General features: G+C 43.6%; 1 protein-coding gene across 3 annotated transcripts in view; it reads left to right on the forward strand.

The window, feature by feature from the left end:
• GALNT2 (polypeptide N-acetylgalactosaminyltransferase 2) overlaps positions 1-21,879 on the forward strand; it is a 222,721-nt gene that overhangs the window by 108,189 nt on the left and 92,653 nt on the right. For all 3 annotated transcript variants that reach the window (XR_010751235.1, XM_066383635.1, XM_066383637.1), the window contains exon 2: positions 795-888. Coding sequence is in view for 2 of the 3 variants with exons in the window: in XM_066383635.1 (XP_066239732.1) it covers positions 795-888 (94 nt within the window). In the remaining variant the exon portion in view is untranslated. The remainder of the gene's footprint in view (positions 1-794; positions 889-21,879) is intronic.

The following is a 21,879-nucleotide window of genomic DNA, read 5'->3' on the forward strand; positions in this document are numbered from 1 at the left end:
TATATCTTATTTCGGTTTCGTGTTAAGCCCTGGATGTGCGCCTCTGTCCCTGTGGCAGCCCTGTGAGGGTAAGCCCTAGGAAAAGCCCGATGGGTCTTTCCTCTCCCTCTACTGTTATGTTACTGAGTGGAATGAAACAAATCATTTAACAACCTTTGAGGAGGGCCCTGTGGGACAGTCTGGTACTAGGGCATCCTTAAACCATCTACGATGTCTGGAGAGCTCCCCTGATTTTCATGTCTTTAATTTAATCACTATTCTGACCTGTGCTGGCACAGTGGATAAAGCATTGACTTGGAATGCTGAGGTTGCCGGTTTGAAACCCTGAGCTTGCCTGGGAGTTGATGCTTCCCGCTCCTCCCTCCCCTTCTCTCTCTTTCATCTCTCTAAAATGAATAAATGAAGTATTTTTTTAAAAAATAAATAAATAATTTAAGCACCATTAAATTCTTTTATTTAATTCATTTCCCCTAGCTCCCTTCCCTTCCCTCACAGATCTGTGGAGCCCTGGGAGTTTCAGTAGTATTTCTTTCTCATACATATACAATACAGTTATAAAATGAAAGAGAGAAATGCAAATTCTCCCTTAGAAAAGGCCATTTGCACACTTTTCTCCCCTTGCTTTCTCTTCCACCAGAGTTCTCGGATGCAGGTCCCGGAGATGGAGATTCTCTGCCACTCATCATTGCGTCTCCAGGGCTCACTGGCGTCATAGAACTCACTGTTTATGGAACTGATGAATGAAGGTGTGCTTGATGTACCAATCAACTCGTTTTGTGTTTTTGTTTCCCTAGGAGGACTGGAATGAAATTGACCCAATTAAGAAGAAAGACCTTCACTACAGCAACAGGGATGAGAAAGCGCAGAGCATGGAGACCCTCCCTCCAGGTACTACAGCGCTCCTGTTCAGTCTTGAGCTAGTGGCCAGTGGTCGGGAAGTCATTTTACCCGCTGACTGTGAATGAGCTGAATGTGGTGGAGTTCAGAGCATGTGTCCTGTGGGGCAGAGAGTGGATTCCATAGGGCAGAGGGAGACAGTGTCTGAGTGCCATGTTTTTCTGACTTCCTTTGGGCCAATTAGTGGGTGATGAAGTAAGTTTACTGGCAGGAGGGGCAACTAAAATTTGTTGAAAGAAAAAGTAGGATGAAACAGAAAATATAGGGTGGTATGTATCAGTTCCCAGCAGTTTTAGGTTCATAGCAATACTGAGCAGAAAGTACAGAAATTTCCGCACTCCTTGCCCCCACACGTGCACAGCCTTCCTCACTATCAGCACCCCTCACCAGTGGGGTGCATTTGTTAAAGTCGCCTGATATGCCATGATCACCTAGAGTCCATGGTTTACACTAGGAGTCACTCTTGGTGTTGTATATTCAGTGACACTAACCTACCACTATAGTATTATAAAGAATAGTTTCACTGTTCTAAAAATTCTCTGTGCTCTGCTGTTCCTCCTTTCCCCATCTCCCTAATCCTTGGCAAACACTGATCCTTTTACTGTCTCCATGAAGGTCCTTTCCCAGAATGTCCTATAGTTGGAATTGCATGGTATGTAGCCTTTTCAGATTGGCATCTTTCACTTAGTCATGCACATGGAAAGTTCCTTTGTGTCTTTTCATGGCTTGATAGCTTGGTTTATCACTGAATAGGATTTTATTGTCTGGTGTACCAAAATTTATTCATTCATTCCCTGACTAAAGGACATCTTGGTGGCTTCTAAGTTCTGGCAATTGTAAATAAAGCTGCTTAAACATCTGTGTGCAGCAGGTATATGTGCGAACATAAGTTTTTAGTTCATTTCAGTGACTACTAGGGAGTGCGACTGCTGGATCATATGGTAGGGATATGTTTATTTATGTGAGAAGCCGCCAAAGTATCTTTCAGAAGGGGCTATGCTGTTTTGCATTCCCACAGGCAATGAATGAGCATTCCTTTTGCTCCACACCCTCAGCAGCACTGGGTGTTGTCGGTGTTCTTCCTCTTGTCCACTCTAATAGGTTGGAAGAGGTACCTCGTAGTTTTAATTAGCATTTCCTTGACAACATGATGTGGAGTATCTTTTCAGATGTTTATTTGCCATCTGTGTACTTTCTTTGGTGAGGTGTCCATGTCTTTGGTCCATTTTTTAATTGGGTGGTTCTCTTTCTTATTGTTAAGTTTTAAAGAGTTCTCTGTATATTTTGGATAACAGTTCTTTATCGGATTCATTATTCGCAAATATTTCCTCTCGGCCTGTGGCTCGTCTTCTCATTCTCTTGACACTGTCTCCCAGAGCATAAGAATTTAATTCTAATAAAGTTGAGCTTACCAGCTCTTTCATGGATTTTGTCTTTGATATTGTATCTAAAATGTGACCCCCATATCCAAGGTCACTTAGACTTTTTTTTCTTTGTTGTCTTCTAGGAGTTTTATAATTTTGAGCTCCATATTTAGGTCTGTGATTCATTTTGAGTTAATATTTGAGAAGGGTGTAAGGTTTGTATTTAGATTTTTTTTTTTTTTTTGCATGTGGATGTCCACTTGTTCCAGCACTGTTTGTTGAAAAGATTGTCTTTGCTCCATTGTCAAAGATGACTTAACTATTTATGTGGGTCTATGTCTGGGTCCTCTATCCTATTCTATAGATCTATTTTTCCATTTTTTCCCAAATATTACTCTCTTTTGATTATGTTAGCTTTCTATTAAGTCTTAAAGTTGGGTAGTGTCAGTCCTCCAACTTTGTTCTTCCCCTTCAATATTGTGTTGGCTATTCTAAAGGGTTTTTTTTTTGCCTTTCTGTATAAATGTTAGAATCAGCTTGTTGATATCCACAAAGTAACTTGGTGGGATTTTGATTTGGGTTGTGTTACATCTAAAGATTAAGTTGGTAAGAACTAACTAACATCTTGACAATATTGACTCTTCAGTATTTCTCCATTTATTTAATTCTTTTTAAGAAGGTTTTTTTTTTAAATTTAAATTTATTAATTTTAGCAAGAAACAAAGGGGGAGAGAGAGAGAGAGAGAGAGAGAGAGAGAGAGAGAGGAACATGAATCTATTTCTGTATGTGCCCCGACCAGGGATCAAACTGGCAACTCTGCTTCAGGATGATGCTCTAACTAACTGAGCCATAAGGCCAAGGCCATTTATTTAATTCTATAAAAAAAAATTTTTCTTTAGAGTTTTATAGATTTGCTCATATAAACTTTATGCCTATTTTGTTAGATTTATACCAAAGTATTTCATTTTGGGATGTGCTAATGGAAATGGTATTGTGCTTTTAATTTCAAAAATCAGATGTTCATTGTTCATTGACTTTTGTATAATAACCTTGTATCCTGCAACCTTGTTATAATTACTTATTAGTTCCAAGAGTTCTTTGTTGATTCTTTCAGATTTTCTATATAGATAATCATGTCATCAGCAAGTAAAGACCATTTACTTCTTTTTTCTCAATCTGTATTACACTTTTGGTTTACTTGTCTTACTGCAGTAGCTAGGACTTCTAGTACAATCTTGAAAAGGAGTGGTGAGAGAGGTTATTTTTGCCTTTTCCCTGATGAACGTTCTAGTTTCGGCCTGACCTATGGTGGCTCGGTGGATAAAGCATCAACCCAGAACGCTGAGGTCACCAGTTCGAAACCCCAGGCTTGCCTGGTCAAGGCACATATAGGAGTTGATACTTCCTGCTGCTCCCCTTTCTCTCTCTCTCTCTCTTCCCCCCCCTAAACATGAATAAATAAAATCTTTTTAAAAAGTTCTAGTTTCTCACCATTAAGTATGATGTTAACTGTAGGTTTCTTGTAGATGTTCTTTATCAAGTTGAAGAATTGTACCCTCTACTCCTGGTTTGCTGAGAGTTTCTATTATGAATGAGTGTTGGATTTTGTCAGATGCTTTATCTGCGTCTATTAACATGATACAGTTTTTCGTCTTTAGTCTCTAATGTGATGGATTTCATTAATTGATTTTCATTTGTTGAACCAACCAGCCTTGCATACATGGGATAAATCCTACTTGATCATGATATATAATTGCTTTTATACATTGTTGGATTCAATTTGCCAATATTTGGTTGAGGATTTTTACATCTATACTCGTGACGGATTGGTTTGTAGATTTCTTTTCTTGAAATGTCTTTGTCTTGTTTTGTTATTAGGGTAATGTTGACCTCATAGAATTAGCTAGGAAGCATTCTCCCTATTTCTGTCTTCTGGAAGAGATTGTAGAGAATTAGTATAATTTCTTCCTTAAATATTTGATAGAATTCACCAAAGAACCCATCTAGACCTGGTGCTTTCTGTTTGGAAGGTTAATAAATATTGATACAATTTCTTTAATAGATATAGGTCTATTGAAATAGTCTATTTGTTCTTGTCTGATTTTTGGTAGATTGCATCTTTCAAGAAATTGATCCATTCATCTAGGTCCCTGAGTGGCAAACTGCAGCTTGCGAGCCACATGCGGCTCTTTGGCCCCTTGAGTGTGGCTCTTCCACAAAACACCACATGCGGGCGCTACCTCGATAAGAAATGTAACTACCTATATAGTTTAAGTTTAAAAAATTTGACTCTCAAAAGCAATTTCAATCGTACTGTTGATATTTGGCTCTGTTGAGAAATATCCATAGTGTTCCTTTATTCTCCTTTTAATGTCCATAGGATCTGTAGTGATGTCCTTAACATATTCATCATAGTTGTTTTAGATTCCTGGTAGGATAATTCCAACATTCCTGACATATTTGAATCTGACTTTGATGTCTGCTTTGTCTCTTTATACTGTTCTTTGGTTTTTGGTTATTGTTTTTTGTTTGTTTGTTTGTTTGTTTGCTTTTTAGTATGCCTTGTGATTTTTTCCCTCTTACAAGCCAGGTATAATGTACCGGGTAAAAGGAAGTCCAGGAAATAGGCCTTTGGTGATGTCGTAGTGAGATGTAGGGGGAGGGGAAACATTCTATGTTTATATGATGTCTTTATCTTTTTAGTGAGCCTCTGTCCTCAGGCTGTAAACCTCACAAATGCTTCTCAGTTTTTCTCCCATTTACATGGAACTGGATTGCTACAGTCAAGTGAAATTGGGTATTTCCTAAAAGGCATCCATATTGGAAAAGAAGAAGTAAAGGTATCACTTTTTGCTGATGATATGATCCTATACATCGAAAAACCCGAAGGACTCCACAAAAAGATTATTAGAAACAATAAACCAATACAGTAAGGTCGCAGGATACAAAATTAACATACAGAAGTCCATAGCCTTTCTCTATGCCAACAATGAAATATTAGAAAACGAACTCAAAAAAATAATCCCCTTCACGATTGCAACAAAAAAAATAAAATACCTAGGAATAAACATAACAAAGAATGTAAAGGACCTATATAATGAAAATTACAAAGCATTGTTAAGAGAAATCGAAAAAGATACAATGAGATGGAAAAATATTCCTTGTTCTTGGATAGGAAGAATAAATATAATCAAAATGGCCATATTACCCAAAGCAATATACAAATTTAATGCAATTCCCATCAAAATCCCTATGGGATTTTTTAAAGAAATGGAACAAAAAATCATCAGATTTATATGGAACTATAAAAAACCCTGAATAGCCAAAACAATCCTAAGGAAAAAGAATGAAGCTGGGGGCATTACAATACCTGACTTTAAACTATATTATAGGGCCACAATAATCAAAACAGCATGGTATTGGCAGAAAAATAGACACTCAGACCAATGGAACAGAATAGAAAGCCCAGAAATAAAACCACATATATATGGTCAAATAATCTTTGATAAAGGGGCCAACAACACACAATGGAGAAAAGAAAGCCTATTCAACAAATGGTGTTGGGAAAACTGGAAAGCCACATGCAAAAGAATGAAACTCGACTACAGCCTGTCCCCGTGTACTAAAATTAATTCAAAATGGATCAAAGACCTAAATATAAGACCTGAAACAATAAAGTACATAGAAGAAGACATAGGTACTAAACTCATGGACCTGGGTTTTAAAGAACATTTTATGAACTTGACTCCAATGGCAAGAGAAGTGAAGGCAAAGATAAATGAATGGGACTACATCAGAATAAAAAGTTTTTGCTCAGCAAGAGAAACTGACAACAAAATAAACAGACAGCCAACTAAATGGGAAATGATATTTTCAAACAACAGCTCAGATAAGGGCCTAATTTCCAAAATTTACAAAGAACTCATAAAACTCAACAACAAACAAACAAACAATCCAATAAAAAAATGGGAAGAAGACATGAATAGACACTTCTCCCAGGAAGAGATACAAATGGCCAACAGATATATGAAAAAATGCTCAGCTTCATTAGTTATTAGGGAAATGCAAATCAAAACTACAATGAGATACCACCTCACCCCTGTTAGATTAGCTATGATCAACAAGACGGGTAATAGCAAATGTTGGAGAGGCTGTGGAGAAAAAGGAACCCTCATTCACTGTTGGTGGGACTGTAAAGTAGTACAACCATTATGGAGGAAAGTATGGTGGTTCCTCAAAAAACTGCAAATAGAACTACCTTATGACCCAGCAATCCCTCTACTGGGTATATACCCCAAAACCTCAGAAACATTGATACGTGAAGACACATGTAGCCCCATGTTCATTGCAGCACTGTTCACAGTGGCCAAGACATGGAAACAACCAAAAAGCCCTTCAATAGAAGACTGGATAAAGAAGATGTGGCACATATACACTATGGAATACTACTCAGCCATAAGAAACGATGACATCAGATCATTTACAGCAAAATGGTGGGATCTTGATAACATTATAAGGAGTGAAATAAGTAAATCAGAAAAAAACAAGAACTACATGATTCCATACATTGGTGGAACATAAAAATGAGACTAAGAGACATGGACAAGAGTGTGGTGGTTACCAGGGGTGGGGGGAGGGAGAACAGGGGGAGAGTTAGGGGGAGGGGGAGGGGCACAGAGAACTAGATAGAGGGTGGCGAAGGACAATCTGACTTTGGGCGAGGGGTATGCAACATAATTTAATGACAAAATAACCTAGACATGTTTTCTTTGAATATATGTACCCTGATTTATTAATGTCATCCCATTACCATTAATAAAAATTTATTTAAAAAAAAAAAAAAAAAGAAATTGGGTATTTCCCTTCTCCCATGTGGAAGGCTAGGATAGCCTGTGGTCGTTGGGTGCTTACCTTCCTCCAGGTTGGTTAGGCTCTGATAAACCCAATAAGGTAGGCTCTGGTGAAGTACTTTCTCTTGAGGGCAAGCCTTGTTAAAAACAGAATATCTAGTCTATTTCAAAACTGTTTCTTTTCCCCCTCCCTCCTGGAAGCAAGAGGGGAATCTGTCTTCACTGAGAAATATGGTTAAGCTGCAAGAGGTAGAACTCACAATTGTGCCCCCCATTACTGTCCCCTGGAGTTTTTATCTCTCAGACTTCTCCACAGTGAGCCCCCAGCAATTATTCACTCAAATGCCAGTTCCCACAGAGGTTGCTACTCAAGTAAGTTGTGATTCTCTCTGGTCATCTGTTGGTCTCTACAGGTTTTAGAGCAGTAGTTTGCCCCATGACCTCACTTCTCTGAGAGATCTAAAAAGAATGGTTGACTTTTCAGCTTGTTTAGAGTTTTACTTATTGTTAGGAGAGAGTGATGACTTCCAAGCTTCTTACATGCTGGACTGGAAATTGGAAGTTGGTTCATGAAAGTTTTGCTTTGATGATGAGTTTATATATTTGTATTTCTTACTGGGTTGGACAAGCATTGGCCAGGGAGTCCAGGCCCTTTTTGTACCTTCCCAATTGTCCCAGGTACACTAGACATGGGGGGAGGGGGCAGGGAGAAGGGAGAGAGAGTGCATTGGACGTCTCTGTTAGGTCTGTCCCGTGCTTCTTCCCTGACTCCTGGGTGAGTCATGAAGCCCTGAGCCACAGTTCCTTCCAATGTGAAACAGGCATTGCCCATGCACTGGGGAGCGCCCTAATAGAATAGTTAGCTAATAAGCATTTCTTTATTATAATAATAGGATATACTTCTGCTGTGTGGATTAATGAGACTTCCTGTGGATTATCTTCTATTAAAAATACCAGTGTTCTGATAGATTTTAAGGCATATATGGAGAGGGAGGGAGAAGCCATCTTAAAACCTTATACTAGATATGACTATTAAGAGTCATACTCTTTCAATTTAATCTGGCATTGACCCTGGCTGTCATATTCTTAACTGTTATAGAATTGTCTTTCTTATTTTCAGAGAACTAGGAATGTACTAATTACTCTCTTTTTTGAATTATTACTAACTTTTAATGTTTATTTTATTGATTTTAGAGAGAGGAAGGGGGAGAGGGGGGGAGAGAGAGAGAGAGAGACAGACAGGAACATCTGTTTTCTGTATGTGCCCTAACCGGGGATCAAACAGGCAACCTCTGCACTTCGTAATGATGCTGTAACCAACTGAGCTATCCAGCCAGGGCAAATTATTATTAACTTTTGATGCACAAACTATATCATATTTTTATTTTCCAGAGGATTTTCTCTTTTCTGTGTGTGTTGAAACCTTTTTTTCTTACTGAACTAGCACACATGTGATTTTTGTCCTGTAGAAATTATTTTGCTATGGTTAAGAAATATATTTTCCTCAAGAATGATGGACACAGCTAGAATGTTGTGCTTTGTAAGTAACCACTGGTTATAATACTTTATACTGTGCGAGGCTTCCTGTGTTCTGTGTGTTAGATGTCTAGTAGTGTAGACAGGCGGGTGGGAGGAGGTAGCACTAAATCGAATATAGGAGCCTGGTGTCTCTCAGCATGGCCACAGAACCCCTGACAGATGAAGGAGCCAGGTCTAAGAGAGCACTGATGCCTCAGGCCTCCAACTGTTTTGATCATACACCCTGTGCATAAAAGTATTGTGAATATAAACTCCCCTATCCCCGTATATGTTAAAATACTCATAAAGTATACACACATCACCATACTAATCTACTGATACATTCTAAAGTATATTTTAAACAAGATATTATAAAGGATGGGGAAAGATACCTGAAGATGTCTGCTGTCTTCTTCCTGTGCCCCAGACAATTGTCTTTATGTGGCCCTGCCCTGGGGACCACTGCTCTTGGGTCAGCCATGGCCATACAAGCCCAGCTTATTGTTATAAGTGGATTTCTTGTCTCAGCCCACCCTAGTTTGGGATAGAATTCGTAATTTTGATAAAGTTCACCAGCAGAGTAGCTGACGCAGACGGAAGGCCTGGAGAGTCCTGGTCATGACCCTCAGTTTGTATTGGGAACCCAGTCCTCCACGTTTGGCAGGAAGTCCCTGAGACTTGAGGCAAACGGGCCACGTTCTTCCCGGAGGGCTTTGTGAGAGGTGTACAGGGGCAGGACTGCAAACATGAGCAGCAGTCACTGCATTTATAAGCAACCCAAATCCAGTGTTTGCCTTCAGGAGCCTCATGATTTCTTTACCAGGTGCTTCAGTTAAAATCCATAAAATCTGTAGAAGATGTCTCATAACTGGGGTGAGATATGTGGTCAGCATCCTTTATCAGTTTTATTTATTTTGATCCCATGGTTGCTGGAGCGACCAGGCATGCTTGTGTCCTCACTCAGCTCACATAGGCCAGGAGTTCTGTCAGATCGCCCCAAGTTCAGGGGCCCTCCGTTTCCTTTTGTAGAAGTAGGCGTCAGCTGGGTCCCAGCAGCTTGGGTGTCAAGAGAGTTCTCAGCAAATTGACTAAAGAAAGGAAGGTGGGCCTGACCTGTGGTGGCACAGTGGATCAAGCGTCAACTTGGAACACTGAGGTCGCCAGGCAACCCTGGGCTTGCCTGATCAAAGCACATATGGGAGTTGATGCTTCCCGCTCCTCCCCCTGTTCTCTCTATCTCTTCCCCACCCCCTCCTCTCTAATGTGAATTTTTGAAAAGTGTTTTTTTCATAAAAGGAAGGAGCACTTTGCTTTCTCTCCTACCAGGTGAGCTTCCAGAGGCTGAGGTCATGACCTTAGGGACAGTCCTCCACCCCCTGCCCCCACCTCCACTTCAGGGACACAACAGCTCAGCATTCTTCATTTGGACATGTTCTTCCAGGGCTGCTGCTTTCTAGAAGTTGAGGTGAAGCTACCAGATTCTTGCACTCCTGAGCATGTTAGCGTAGCATACCTCACATCTTCTTCTGGGCTTTTCCCATTTCCATAATCCCAGCAGCAGAGGACCTGGAATGTGAGAGGCCCAGGACAGCGGCTTGGCAGCTGGGGATCAGGGATGGGACTCAGTGGTCAGCACCACCACCAGTTATCTGGCCTTAGCAAAGCCAGTGACGGATGGCAGTTTTATTTGCCTTATCTGTCAAACGGGCCTTGCTAGCTCTGAGAGCCCTTGATTTTGATGTTTGACTCTCCGTATCCCGTTTCCTTTTAATCTCTCCTCCCAGATCAGTAGCGCCCATCTTATTGTCCTCTAGATGGGGTAGGAATATATCCACATTCTCCCCACCTCCACCTCTGGTACCAAATTTCAGGTCTAGAGCAGACAGACTTTTGCCCTGAGATCGGTGCTTTTATGTCTGCAGCAGTTGGAACCACTGAATTCTTTTCAATGTCTGTTTTCAAGGTTTGTTTTAAATAGAGTGTTTATACTTCATTTTTTTTTTCTGAAAATCTATTGGCTGGAGATAAATTTTATCTTTTTTCCCCCCTGGCTATGGAAAAAGCTCTGTGGTTTGAAAACTTAGCTTCTCTCAGTAATTCTCCTTCCCCGTCCTGTTCTCTTGTGTCCTTGGCACTTCTAGTCTGGTGGTGAGACTAGTGGGCAGGACACCACTGGGGCAGAAGGACCAGTAAAGGAACAGGGTCCACCTGGGCTTGAAAGGTCGGGATCTGTCTCTGATGGAGGTCCTTGGAGGGAGCTGTCACCCTGTAGCCTCAGGTTGTGGCCCTGAGAACAGATCTTCTTTTGCCATGTGAAGCCGGAGTATCATTCTGGTTCATTAGTAGCTGCTATAGAGGGCGAGGCCACGGAGAGACATGGGTAGGGAGAGAGTTGAGAAGGGACAGTCAAAATTAAGTTCTGGGTTCCCTAGCAGTCCCCTCCCATACTCTGCTGTGTTGGACCCCACCCCTGCCCCACCTTCTGCTGCTTCATTACCCAAGACATTTGATTTCTCAAAACAGAAACTGCTCATGTTCACATAGAGATGAATAAAATAGGATGGATGGTGTATGTGAACCAGAACTGAACTCCCAGGTGTGAATGGAAACGATTTTGCGTTTCTAGCTCCCAGCAGCTGGGAGGAAGATGAGGTGGACCGCTGTGTGTTTGCTTGTTCAGCACTGCTGCAGAATGAGGGAAGAGATGCTCCCCTAACCTTTCCAATTCCCCAGGACTTAATGGGCCTGGCACTGTGTATTGTTTTTTTCTTGGGGTAAAATACGCATAATAGAATTTCCCATTTTAGTACTTTTTAAGTGTCCACTTCATTGGGACTATGTTCATTCACATTGTTGGGTAGCCCTCACCACCATCCATCTCCACAACTTTTTCATTGTCCAGACTGACACTCTGTCCCCATATACACTGGCACCCGCCATTCTAGGTTCTGTGTCTGATTTGGACTCCTAGATATCTTATATAAGTGGAATCACACAATATTTGTCCTTCGCTGACTGGCTTACTGAGCATAATGTCATCAAGGTGCACCCATGTGGTAGCGTGTGTCAATTTTCTTCCTTCTTTAAGGTTGAACACTCTACCTCTGTGTCTCTGTGCTCCATGTCCCCTAGAAGCCATGTGTCTGGGTCACCCTACGTGACAATCTTGGGGCAGTTAACTCTATGTCCTTGATAAGACCCAGCCCTGAGGCCTGTCTGCACAGTGTGCTGTGTTCTATCTACCGGGTATGAGAACAAATGTCGGAGACTTTCAGGAGTTTAGATGTTACTTTATTGGCCAGTTTAACCTGCGCAGGGGCGAACTCCCAAGATGTCCGGAGACACCGTGTTCACGAGGAGCTGCAAACGGAAGCCGTGCCTGGCGCTTACAGCCAGGTCCTTATATATCCTAAGTGAGCAAGCATTTACAGAAACAGATGTGGCAGTTTAGCTATTGGCTAGGGAGGTCGCATGCAGCATAGAAACAGGGGCCGGTTTTAGCTTAGTGGCGAATTTCAAACAAAAACTTCTGATAAGGGTCTCTGACCTTCTTTGTTCTCAGCCTCACAGGGGCCCTATCAGCACTCCCTGTTCCTTCAATAGTTACACTCTTGGCAGCCCCAGCATATCAGTACTCCCTGAATCTAACATTCCCCCATCTCTTTTGGGCATAAATCAAACCCTTGATTCTTCATTAGCGGGGAGACTGGTGCAAGGTTGGGACAGAACTATTAACTTTACTACACCTATCCTCTCCTTTACAAACGCAAGGAGCTTATTAAGGATTATTTGTCCAAAGGTAAGAGCCAATAATAATAATAGGAGGGGTCTAGCAATTGTGGATATGAGGGTAGTTAACTAAGGAGAAGTCTTGAACATAGAGGTATACCAGCTAGGGCTGTCTTCTTCTAGGTTCCTATTCTTTAATCTGTTTGCAAGTATCTTGATATTCTCTCTAATTACTTCAGAGTGGTTAGCGTAAAAACAATATTCTTCTCTTAAAGCAGCACACAGTCCTCCTTACTCAAGGAGGAGGAGGTCTAGCCCTCTCCTATTCTGAAGGGCTACCTCGGCTAGGGAGTCTATTTGCTTCTCGAGGTATATTACCTGGTTTAGGTGGACTCCATTGAAATTCACTGACTAGGGTCTCACAACCCTACTTTTTACAAAAATAATCTGAGTGAGACCCGCATATGCGACGCCGTCTGAAAGGGGGTTCAGGACAAGCATAGTGTGAAGTATACTATAAAGCCCTATTTTTTACATTGGGGTTACACCTATTACCTAAGGTGTATGAGCTAGGCAAATCATCAGCGAGAGGGCTCCTGGCTGAATCTGAATGTCTCCAAGCTGCTGGTGAATCACAGAACTTGTCTTCAAAGAACTTTGATAAGTCAGCTTGGGGAGTTATGGGGTTGTTATTATCCCAGGTGTTAGTCTGTGCTATAACTGTGCCATCTGCTATCCTGATTAAACCCTATTCCTGCAACTCTAGACCCTTGCTGGGTAAACAATAAAAGTCATCAGTCCTAAGTGGAGGAGAAGGTGAGCTTTAGAGGATCTCCAGGGGTCCGCTTGACTTGCCATCTCCGAGATCCTTCGTCAAGTGGTTGGGCCGGCTTCACGTGGGAGAGGTGGATCCAGTAGGGCTTTTCAGCTACCTTAATAGCTGTGGGTGTACTCAGGATCACCTGGAACCGTCCATTCCACCGTGGCTCAAGGTTGCCTCGTTGGTGGTTGAGAATCCACACCCACTGTCTAGGCTCCGGTGGCTCCGGTAGTCGGGAGCTGTGTTCCGCATTCGATTGTGCTGATCTCAGGAGGGCCTGCACCTCGCTTCTGATGTGTTGCAGGGCCTGCAAGGACTTGAGGAAATTATGATTAGAAATCTCTAGTTCCCCTCTGGTCAATTGAGGTACAAGGGACACAGGTTGCCCAAATAAGATTTCATAAGGGGTCCATTTATTGAGATAAGGGGTACATCTGGTTCTAAAAAGGGCAAAAGGGAGGAGCTCAACCCAGTTTTCGCTGGTCTCCCCTCTCAGCTTAATTATAGTTTCCTTCAGAGTCTTGTTCATTCTTTCTACCTGTGCTGAACTTTGGGGCCTATAAATGCAATGCAATTTCTAATTAATACCTAACTTAGTGGCTAATTCTTGAGATATCCTGGATATGAATGCAGGTTCATTGTCTGATCCTAGGGCTAGGGGAATGCCATATCTAGGTATGATTTTCCTTAATAAGACTTTGCAGACTGTGGAAGCAGCCTCTCCTCGCGTGGGGAATGCTTCCACCTATCCTGAGAAGGTGTCTACTAATACTAATAGATACTTATAACCTGACTTCCTAGGGGTCATCTCTGTGGAATCTATTTCCTCTAGTTCTCCCGGAGCTTTCCCCCGATACCTCACAAAGGGGGGTAGCTTCTTATTCTGCACATTTACTCTGGCACAGATACTGCACCTCGAGACAATGGAGTAGACAATATCCCTGATGTTGGGCCCTACATAATACTTCCTGATAAGATGTTCTAGCTTGTTTTGTCCTAGATGGGTACTAGTATGAATATCTCCTACAATTTCTCTTACTATTCCCTGGGGTAAATAGAGCCGGGAGTCAGGAAGCTCTATCTATCCCTGCTAATTTTTCTTCCCTTTCAACTGCATCCCTTCCTGCTCTTCTTCTGGGGAATATCTAGGATCCGGAGGTAGCGTTGGCTTAGGCAGCAATGGCAGAAGGCTTTCTTGTGGCCTAGTGGCTGCCTCTCTTGCAGCTGAGTCTGCTAGGTTGTTACCCTTTACAATAGGCGAGTCCCCTCTCTGGTGTCCTTTGCAGTGGATGATGGCAACTTTGGTAGGTAGCCAAATGCGTTTAGGAGGGCAAGAATTTCATTGCGATTTTTAATGTCTTTCCCCCCTGCTGTCAGTAAGCCTCTCTCCTTCTATATGGCTTCGTGGACATGGGCAGTGGCGAATGCATACCGGCTGTCAGTATAGATGTTGGCAACTTTTCCCTCTGCTATCTGTAAGGCTCAGGTTAGTCCTATTAGCTCTGCCCTTTGTGCAGATGTTCCTGCGGGCAGTGCTTTCTGCCACAGGACCTTATTTTCCGTGGCCACTGCTGCCCCTCCATGTCGCTGTCCATCCTTAATAAAACTGCTCCCGTCTGTAAAGAGGGTCAGGGCTGCCTTCCCGTATGCTTGATCCCTTAAGTCCAGGCAGGAGCCAGTCACTGTGTCAAGGATTTGTTTGCAACTGTGGACCAAAGTGGAGTCGCTGGGTACAGGGCAGCAGTTTTGAGGATCTGAACAGATGGAGGGTTCAGCAGCTGAGCCTGATACTGCATTAGCCGCGCATTAGATAGCCACGTGTCAGGAGGTGCTCGCAGCACTTGCTCTACGTAGTGTTCCTCAATGACTTTGATGTCCTGCCCTAAAGTTAATTTACTAGCCTCCTTGACTAGTATGGAGGTGGCAGCAAGTGCCCTCAGACATGTTGGCCATCCCGAGGCTACAGGATCAAGTTTCTTGGACAGATAGGCGACAGGCCTCTTCTACGGCCCAAGTTCCTGGCTCAGTACCCCTAAAGCTACCCCTCCCTTTTCTGCTATAAATAGCTGAAAGGGTTTGGCCAGATCTGGCAGGGCCAAAGCTGGGGCAGCTGCCAGGGCCTCTTTCAGCGCTTGGAACGCTTGCTTCTTCTTATCTGTCCATGTGAACTGCTCTTCCTTACCCCTGGTTAGTTCATGCAGGGGTTTAGCTAGTTCTGCAAAGCCTAATATCCACAGTCGGCAGTATCCTACTGCACCCAGGAATTCTCGTACCTGTTTCTTGTTAGTAGGCTCGGGGATCTGCAAGACCATCTGAATTCGCTGGCTGGACAATGTCCTTTGCCCTCCCTGTAAGTTATACTCCAAATAACTTACAGTTTGCGTCACAATCTGGGCCTTCTTGGCAGAGACTCGATACCCTATTCGCCCGAGATCTTGAAGCAGGTCGCAGGTGGCTTCTTCATACTCTCCTTCGTCCTTGGCAGCTATGAGGATGTCATCCACATACTGGAGCAGTACAATTGACGGATGGGAGGAGCGGAAAGCCTGCAGATCTTTGCTGAGGGCTTCATTAAAAATGGTGGGGGAATTCTTAAACCCTTGTGGTAGTCTGGTCCAAGTAAACTGCCCCACCAGTATATTATCTGGGTCATTCCATTCAAAGGCAAAGATCCCTTAGCTCTGAGGTGCCAGGGGAATACAAAAGAAGGCATCCTTCAAATCCAGGACATAATAATAGGTATGGGTTGGGGGCAATGAGCTCAGTAAGGTATACGGATTGGGCACCGTGGGATGAATAGTCTCTACCTGTGCATTCACCTCCCGCAAGTCCTGGACCGGACGATAGTCTTGGCTCTCCGGTTTCTGGACGGGAAGCAGCGGGGTGTTCCAGGCTGATTGGCACCTTCGAAGGATGCCTGCCTCCAGCAGGCATTGCAAGTGCCGGGCGATTCCCTGTCTAGCTCGGGCTGGGACCGGGTACTGCCTGATCCTAACTGGTCTAGCAGTGCTAAGCAGTTGCACCAGGACAGGCAGTTGGTGAGTAGCCAAACCTGGGGAGTTGGTTTCTGCTCAAATCTCAGGTACCCGGGCACGCAGGGCGTCTGGAACCCTTTCCTCGTCCTCCTTACCTTCTAGGACAGTGGCAAGTGTTCTTCAGACAGTGGGACAGTTACTTCTATGCTGACCTCTGCCTCTTTGTTCCCTATAGGGCTTTCCTCCCGTCGGAAGGTTATGGTGGCCTGAAGTTTCTGTAATAAGTCCCTTCCAAGCAGTGGGTAAGGGCAGTCTGGAATGACTAGGAAAGAGTGGGTGATGGTACCTCAACCTAAGTCTAATTCTTGTGGTGGCCCATGGGTAGGCTTCTGCTTTGCCCGTTGCCCTTATTATCTTAGTAGTTGCCTTCTACATCTGGCCCTGTGGTTTCTTTAGGACTGAGTAGGTGGCTCCCGTGTCGACTAGGAAGTCTATTGGCTTTCCTTCGACTGTTAAGGTAACCATGGGCTCCTGGGAGCTGACGGGAATGAAGCCCTGGCCTTTCAGTCTAAGGTTTGGAGCAATACCTCTGGGGCTTGTTTTGGCCTCTGGCTGTCGGCCCTCAACTTTGGGCACTCTCTCTTCCAGTGTCCTTTCTCCTTGCAATAGGTGCATTGACCCTTGTCTATTCACTGTCCTTGGCCCTTCCTCTGTCTCCCTTTTCCTTTGGGGGGGAGGTTTCTGAGCAGCAATCAGGATCTTGGCTACCTCCTTTACTCTGCTAACCTCCAGATCATCCCTGTTAATATATATACTTTCTGGGCTATTTCTAATAGATTACTCCTCTATTTTCTCCTTTAAATCCCTCTATCTTCTGCAGCTTTTTCCTAATATCTGAAGCGGCCTGAGTCACAAAGGCTATATTTACTAGTCTCCTGTTCTCTTCTGCCTCAGGATCTAGAGGGGTATATACTCTATAAGCCTCTATGATTCTCTCTAGAAAAGCTGCTGGGGATTCCTCTCTTCCCTGGATGACTTCACTAACCTTACTGAAGTTGGTTGGCTTTCTAGCTGCTGCCTTGAGCCCCCTCAGCAGAGCCCAGTGATACTAGAGGAGCATGTCCCTTCCCCCAGCGTTATTAGGGTCCCAGGTAGGAGGTTGAGACAGGAGAACATCTTCTATTTTCCTTCTTCCCTCCTAAGTTTCCCTTTCTTCTCCTAATACTGCCTTAGCAGCTTCTCTTATTATTCTATCCCTTTCTTCAGAAGTGAAGAGGGTTTGTAAAATCTGCTGACAATCATCCCATGTGGGCTGATGGGTCCTAAAAATTGTCTCAAGGAGAGATATTAGTCCCTGAGGTTTCTCAGAAAATGGGGGATTCTGATGTTTCCAATTGTATAAATCACTAGTGGAAAAAAAGGCACATAGATGAGGCGATGAGGTGCCCGTGGGCCAGCATCTGGTGCTGGCGGCGCCTCACGGAGAGGCAAAATGGCTGCGCCTCGCGGAGGAGGAGGAGGCAAAATGGCTGCTCCTCCCAGAGGAGGAGGCAAAATGGCTGCCTCTACCCACACATTTATATACAGGTATTGGTCTGGGTAGGGAGCCCTATAGAATGTGGCTCTGACAGCAAATAAAGTTGGAAGTTCAGAAGTGCTCTCTTTGGGCCATCCCACATTAAATGCAGGCCATTCCAGCTGGCTCAAGGTCCGGAGGAAACCTGGACTCAGCTGCGGACCTCCGTACCCCTGAGCCCTCTTCAGAAAAATTCTTCAATAAGCACTCGAGCGGGGATCCCAGCACAGACTCCTGTTGTCCCATCCTAGATGACTCAGGAATAATGAGAAAGGGTAGGATACAGGCAACACACACTATTAACACAAGGAACATACTTGTCTCTCTGACACTCAACTCAGTTATTTGAGCTTAAACAAAACGCAGTGCAGCACAGCGCAAAATGGATTCCTAATGTGACCAGTCACTCCTAAAGTAAGAAATCCAAATATCCAAATTTCAGAGAGCAGCGTCCCACTTCTGAAAGCCCTGGGTAGGTTACCGGCAGTGTCCCACCTACTACCTCAGGATTGTGTGCTCCGGAGCCCAAAAGCCAAACCAAATGAGGATCCTTCGTGAATACTTACTCAGCTCAAGCTGTCCTTCCGGTCTCCGACCCAAAACTCCGCCAAGGGAGAATCCCGGACGAGCCTCCAAAATGTTGCAGCCACTGGGTACGAGAACAAATGTCGGAGACTTTCAGGAGTTTAGATGTTACTTTATTGGCCAGTTTAACCTGCGCAGGGGTGAACTCCCAAGATGTCCGGAGACACCGTGCTCACAAGGAGCTGCAAACGGAAGCCGCGCCTGGCGCTTACAGCCAGGTCCTTATATATCCTAAGTGAGCAAGCATTATACAGAAACAGATGTGGCAGTTTAGCTATTGGCTAGGGAGGTCGCACGCAGCAAAGCAACAGGGGCCGGCATAGCAACAGGGGCCGGTTTTAGCTTAGTGGCGAATTTCAAACATAAACTTCTGATAAGGGTCACTGACCTTCTTTGGTCTCAGCCTCAGAAGGGCCCTATCAGCACTCCCTGTTCCTTCAATAGTTACTTACGCTCTTGGCAGCCCCAGCATATCAGTACTCCCTGAATCTAACTTGCTGTTATGAAAATAAGTGGTTCTGAGTGTCCTAAGGGAAGGATCTTTCTAAAAGCAAGCAATATGTTTATTGTGGAAAATTTAAGAAATTCAGATAAGCAACAATGAGAAAATTATATTTACACAAGATTCTTCCACCCAAATAGAACCACTGTGTCTCTCCACAGAGTCTTCCTCCAGACTTGTCCTGGATGTGCGTAGGGTGCACTCACCCACATGACTCCGGTGAGCTGGCTCCTGTCACCTCTCAGGTGCACCGAGCCCAGATGCGATTTCTCAGTCAGCTCCTGGGCCTTTTGGCCTCTCCATTCACATGCCCTGACTTTTATCCCACAGTCAGAGTTCAGTCTTTTCATGAATTCTTGCAAGAAGTATTGAGGCAGTCCACTAGGTGAGTAACATTGATAAAGATTTGGGGGGTTAGTTGAGAAATGAACACACCCGTGCCCCTCTCCTGGCCGCACCTCAGGGTTCCCCCTAAATCTCCCCTGGGGGAGGCCACCCTGTTCTGTCTACCTCCTGAGAGGGCTTGGGACTGGCAGCCCCCACCAGCTGCATGCATTGGCCTCTGCAGACATGGTCCCACCCTGTCCTTACCTGTTTCCTCCTGGGGTAACGGATCATAAATGCCTTTTCACCACCATAAATATCTCTGACAGCGTTTTTAATGACAGCAGCTTATCCTGTGTTGTAGGGCATAGAGAGGCTTTTCAGCCGGCATCCTTAGAGTTCATTCTTTGTATGTCCTTAATTATTACCTTGAAATAATTTCCTAAAAATGAAATTGCAGGGTCAATGGCAATGCACATGGTTAAAGATTTTTTTTTAACATTAATTACCAAATTTTCTCCCCGAGGCTTATTACTTGCACCCTGGCCAACATTAAAAAACAAATCCTCCATTGTCCTTCCCTGTTCCGACAAGCAAGAAAGCGAAATCAAGGATGTCGACTGGGTCACTAGCCAGAAGTGTGATGGAGCTACTGACAGAGAATTATCTGGAGCTTTATTGGCAGAAGTATAGTGTCCAAAAATTGCAGGCAAGTATCCATTGCTCTGTGCTGTCACATCACACCTCAACTGGGCAGGGGGGTTCAGAGATGCTTGTGAATTTGTATAGTTCCAGGTGATGGTGACTCCATTGGTCACTGGCAACAGCTTCCTATGAAGAACACAGCAAATAACTGGATGTTTTTACAGAGGGCTTAGAAGAGACATGGGATCGGGATGCCCAGCTGTTGGAAAGGCTGCTATGTAAAAGAAGCTGAGTTTTTTTCTCTTTTTACTTGAGACTGCAGAGAGTGGAAGTGACAGGGAAATGCTTTTGTTGTTGTGTAAGCGAGCATCTGCCAGCTCGCCAGCTGTCTGGGGAGATGGCTCCTTGGGATAGGAGGAGCTCCCTGTCGTTGGGAGACTTGTGAGCTATGGCTGGACATTTGGCATTTAATGACAATATTTTTACACATATGCAACAGAGAGATGACATCCTTTGTTGCTTCTGACTCTAACAGTATATTATGTCAGCATTCAAGCCAGACAGGGACACACAGTCTAACTCAGAGACCGCATTCTACCAGTAACTGGGACAGGGTAGGAAAGCCAGGCCATAGTTCATGTCTTTTAAAAAGGTGCTTACAGGGAAGTGGGCTCTGCACAGATGTGAGGGTTGCTGTTTGGTGCTTCACTTGAATTTCACCCATGTAAGAAGGAGTTGTCAGCCATAGGGGAAGGACACAAATTTGGGACGAGAGATACCTGGGTTTGGCCTGGGGTTCCATTATTTTTTAGTTTAACTTCTAAATCTCAGTTTCCCGATATGTAAAATGGAAAGAGGAATAATAATGCATACTTTGCAGGGTTGTTGTGTGGTGTGGTTGGATCTCTGTGAAGTGGGCGCCCTGTGGTCACTGGGTGACAGATGCCGTGTCTCTTTCTACCTGTCCTGTGTTGGCTTCAGTTCTGGGTGGTAGGTTCACTCTGGTGCTTTTACTGATATTTGGTGTGAAACAGAAGATTGGTAGAGACCATGTACAACAACTAAATTTAGACACTGTCACACATAGAGGAAAAAATGGAGCATTTCTATTTAAAATTCAGAAAATATATGATAATTCCTTGACTTCAAGCCAGATGTAGGGCTCAGAATACAAATCAGACTGTTTCATGGTGTTTTTTTAAAGTTATTTTGATGGTACAAGTAATTTTACATAAATTAAACATATTTACCCTATAACCTGATTTTTCCTTTATATTTTGTTTTAAATAGTTTTTAACCACTTTTGAATGTTCCATAATTTCATCCTTTCAGAATGCATTGTGTAGGAGTCCTTATTTCAGGAGACAGTTTCAGGAACAAAGTTCCCTGTCTCACCAGATATCCAGTGACAAGTAATAAAGAATTATTTACATGTCTTTATCATTTAAATGGATATATTTGTTTGTAAGCTTGGCTTCTCTTTCATGCTGTAGCATTATGACCTTTTAGAGGAAGAATATTAGGATTTGTTTTTTCTCTTAAGCATAGTAAAATTGCATTCAGTTGGACATCAACCAAGAGGCTGAAATAAATCTGAGAGCTTTGTCCTTTGATTTAAAATATATTCTATTTCCCTTCTTGGCTACTTTCCCAGAAGAGGCTGCTTTGTTTTACACAGGCTGGCTTTCAGCATGTGTAAGCCTCCTTCCAGGGGAGGTCTGAGTGAAGACTTGTGGTTCTCGGCTGTGGGACCAACGCAGGATCTGGAGTCCCCTACTGCCTCAACCCCATGGGACCCGCAGCCGCAAAGTCACCTTCCCTCTCCTCTTGTTCACCTGCGGTGGTGGCAGGTGTAAGATGAGGCTAAGGGGCATATGTCAAGACCTGAGAGGTCTCTAATCTGAGAACCATGCTGTGTCTCTGAGCCCCTGGGTTTCCTTATGTTTTGTGGTGTTAAACCCTTTGAAGATTCATTGTCATCGATTCACATCATTATTTCTTTAACCATGAGGTTTAGAAAAAACAAAAATTTTAAGGAAGAGATGACATTGTTTGGAAACATGGCATTATTTTCAATTAAATTTAATTGAAAA

Source organism: Saccopteryx leptura, chromosome 1 (genome assembly GCF_036850995.1).
Source record: "Saccopteryx leptura isolate mSacLep1 chromosome 1, mSacLep1_pri_phased_curated, whole genome shotgun sequence".
Lineage (NCBI taxonomy): Eukaryota > Metazoa > Chordata > Mammalia > Chiroptera > Emballonuridae > Saccopteryx > Saccopteryx leptura.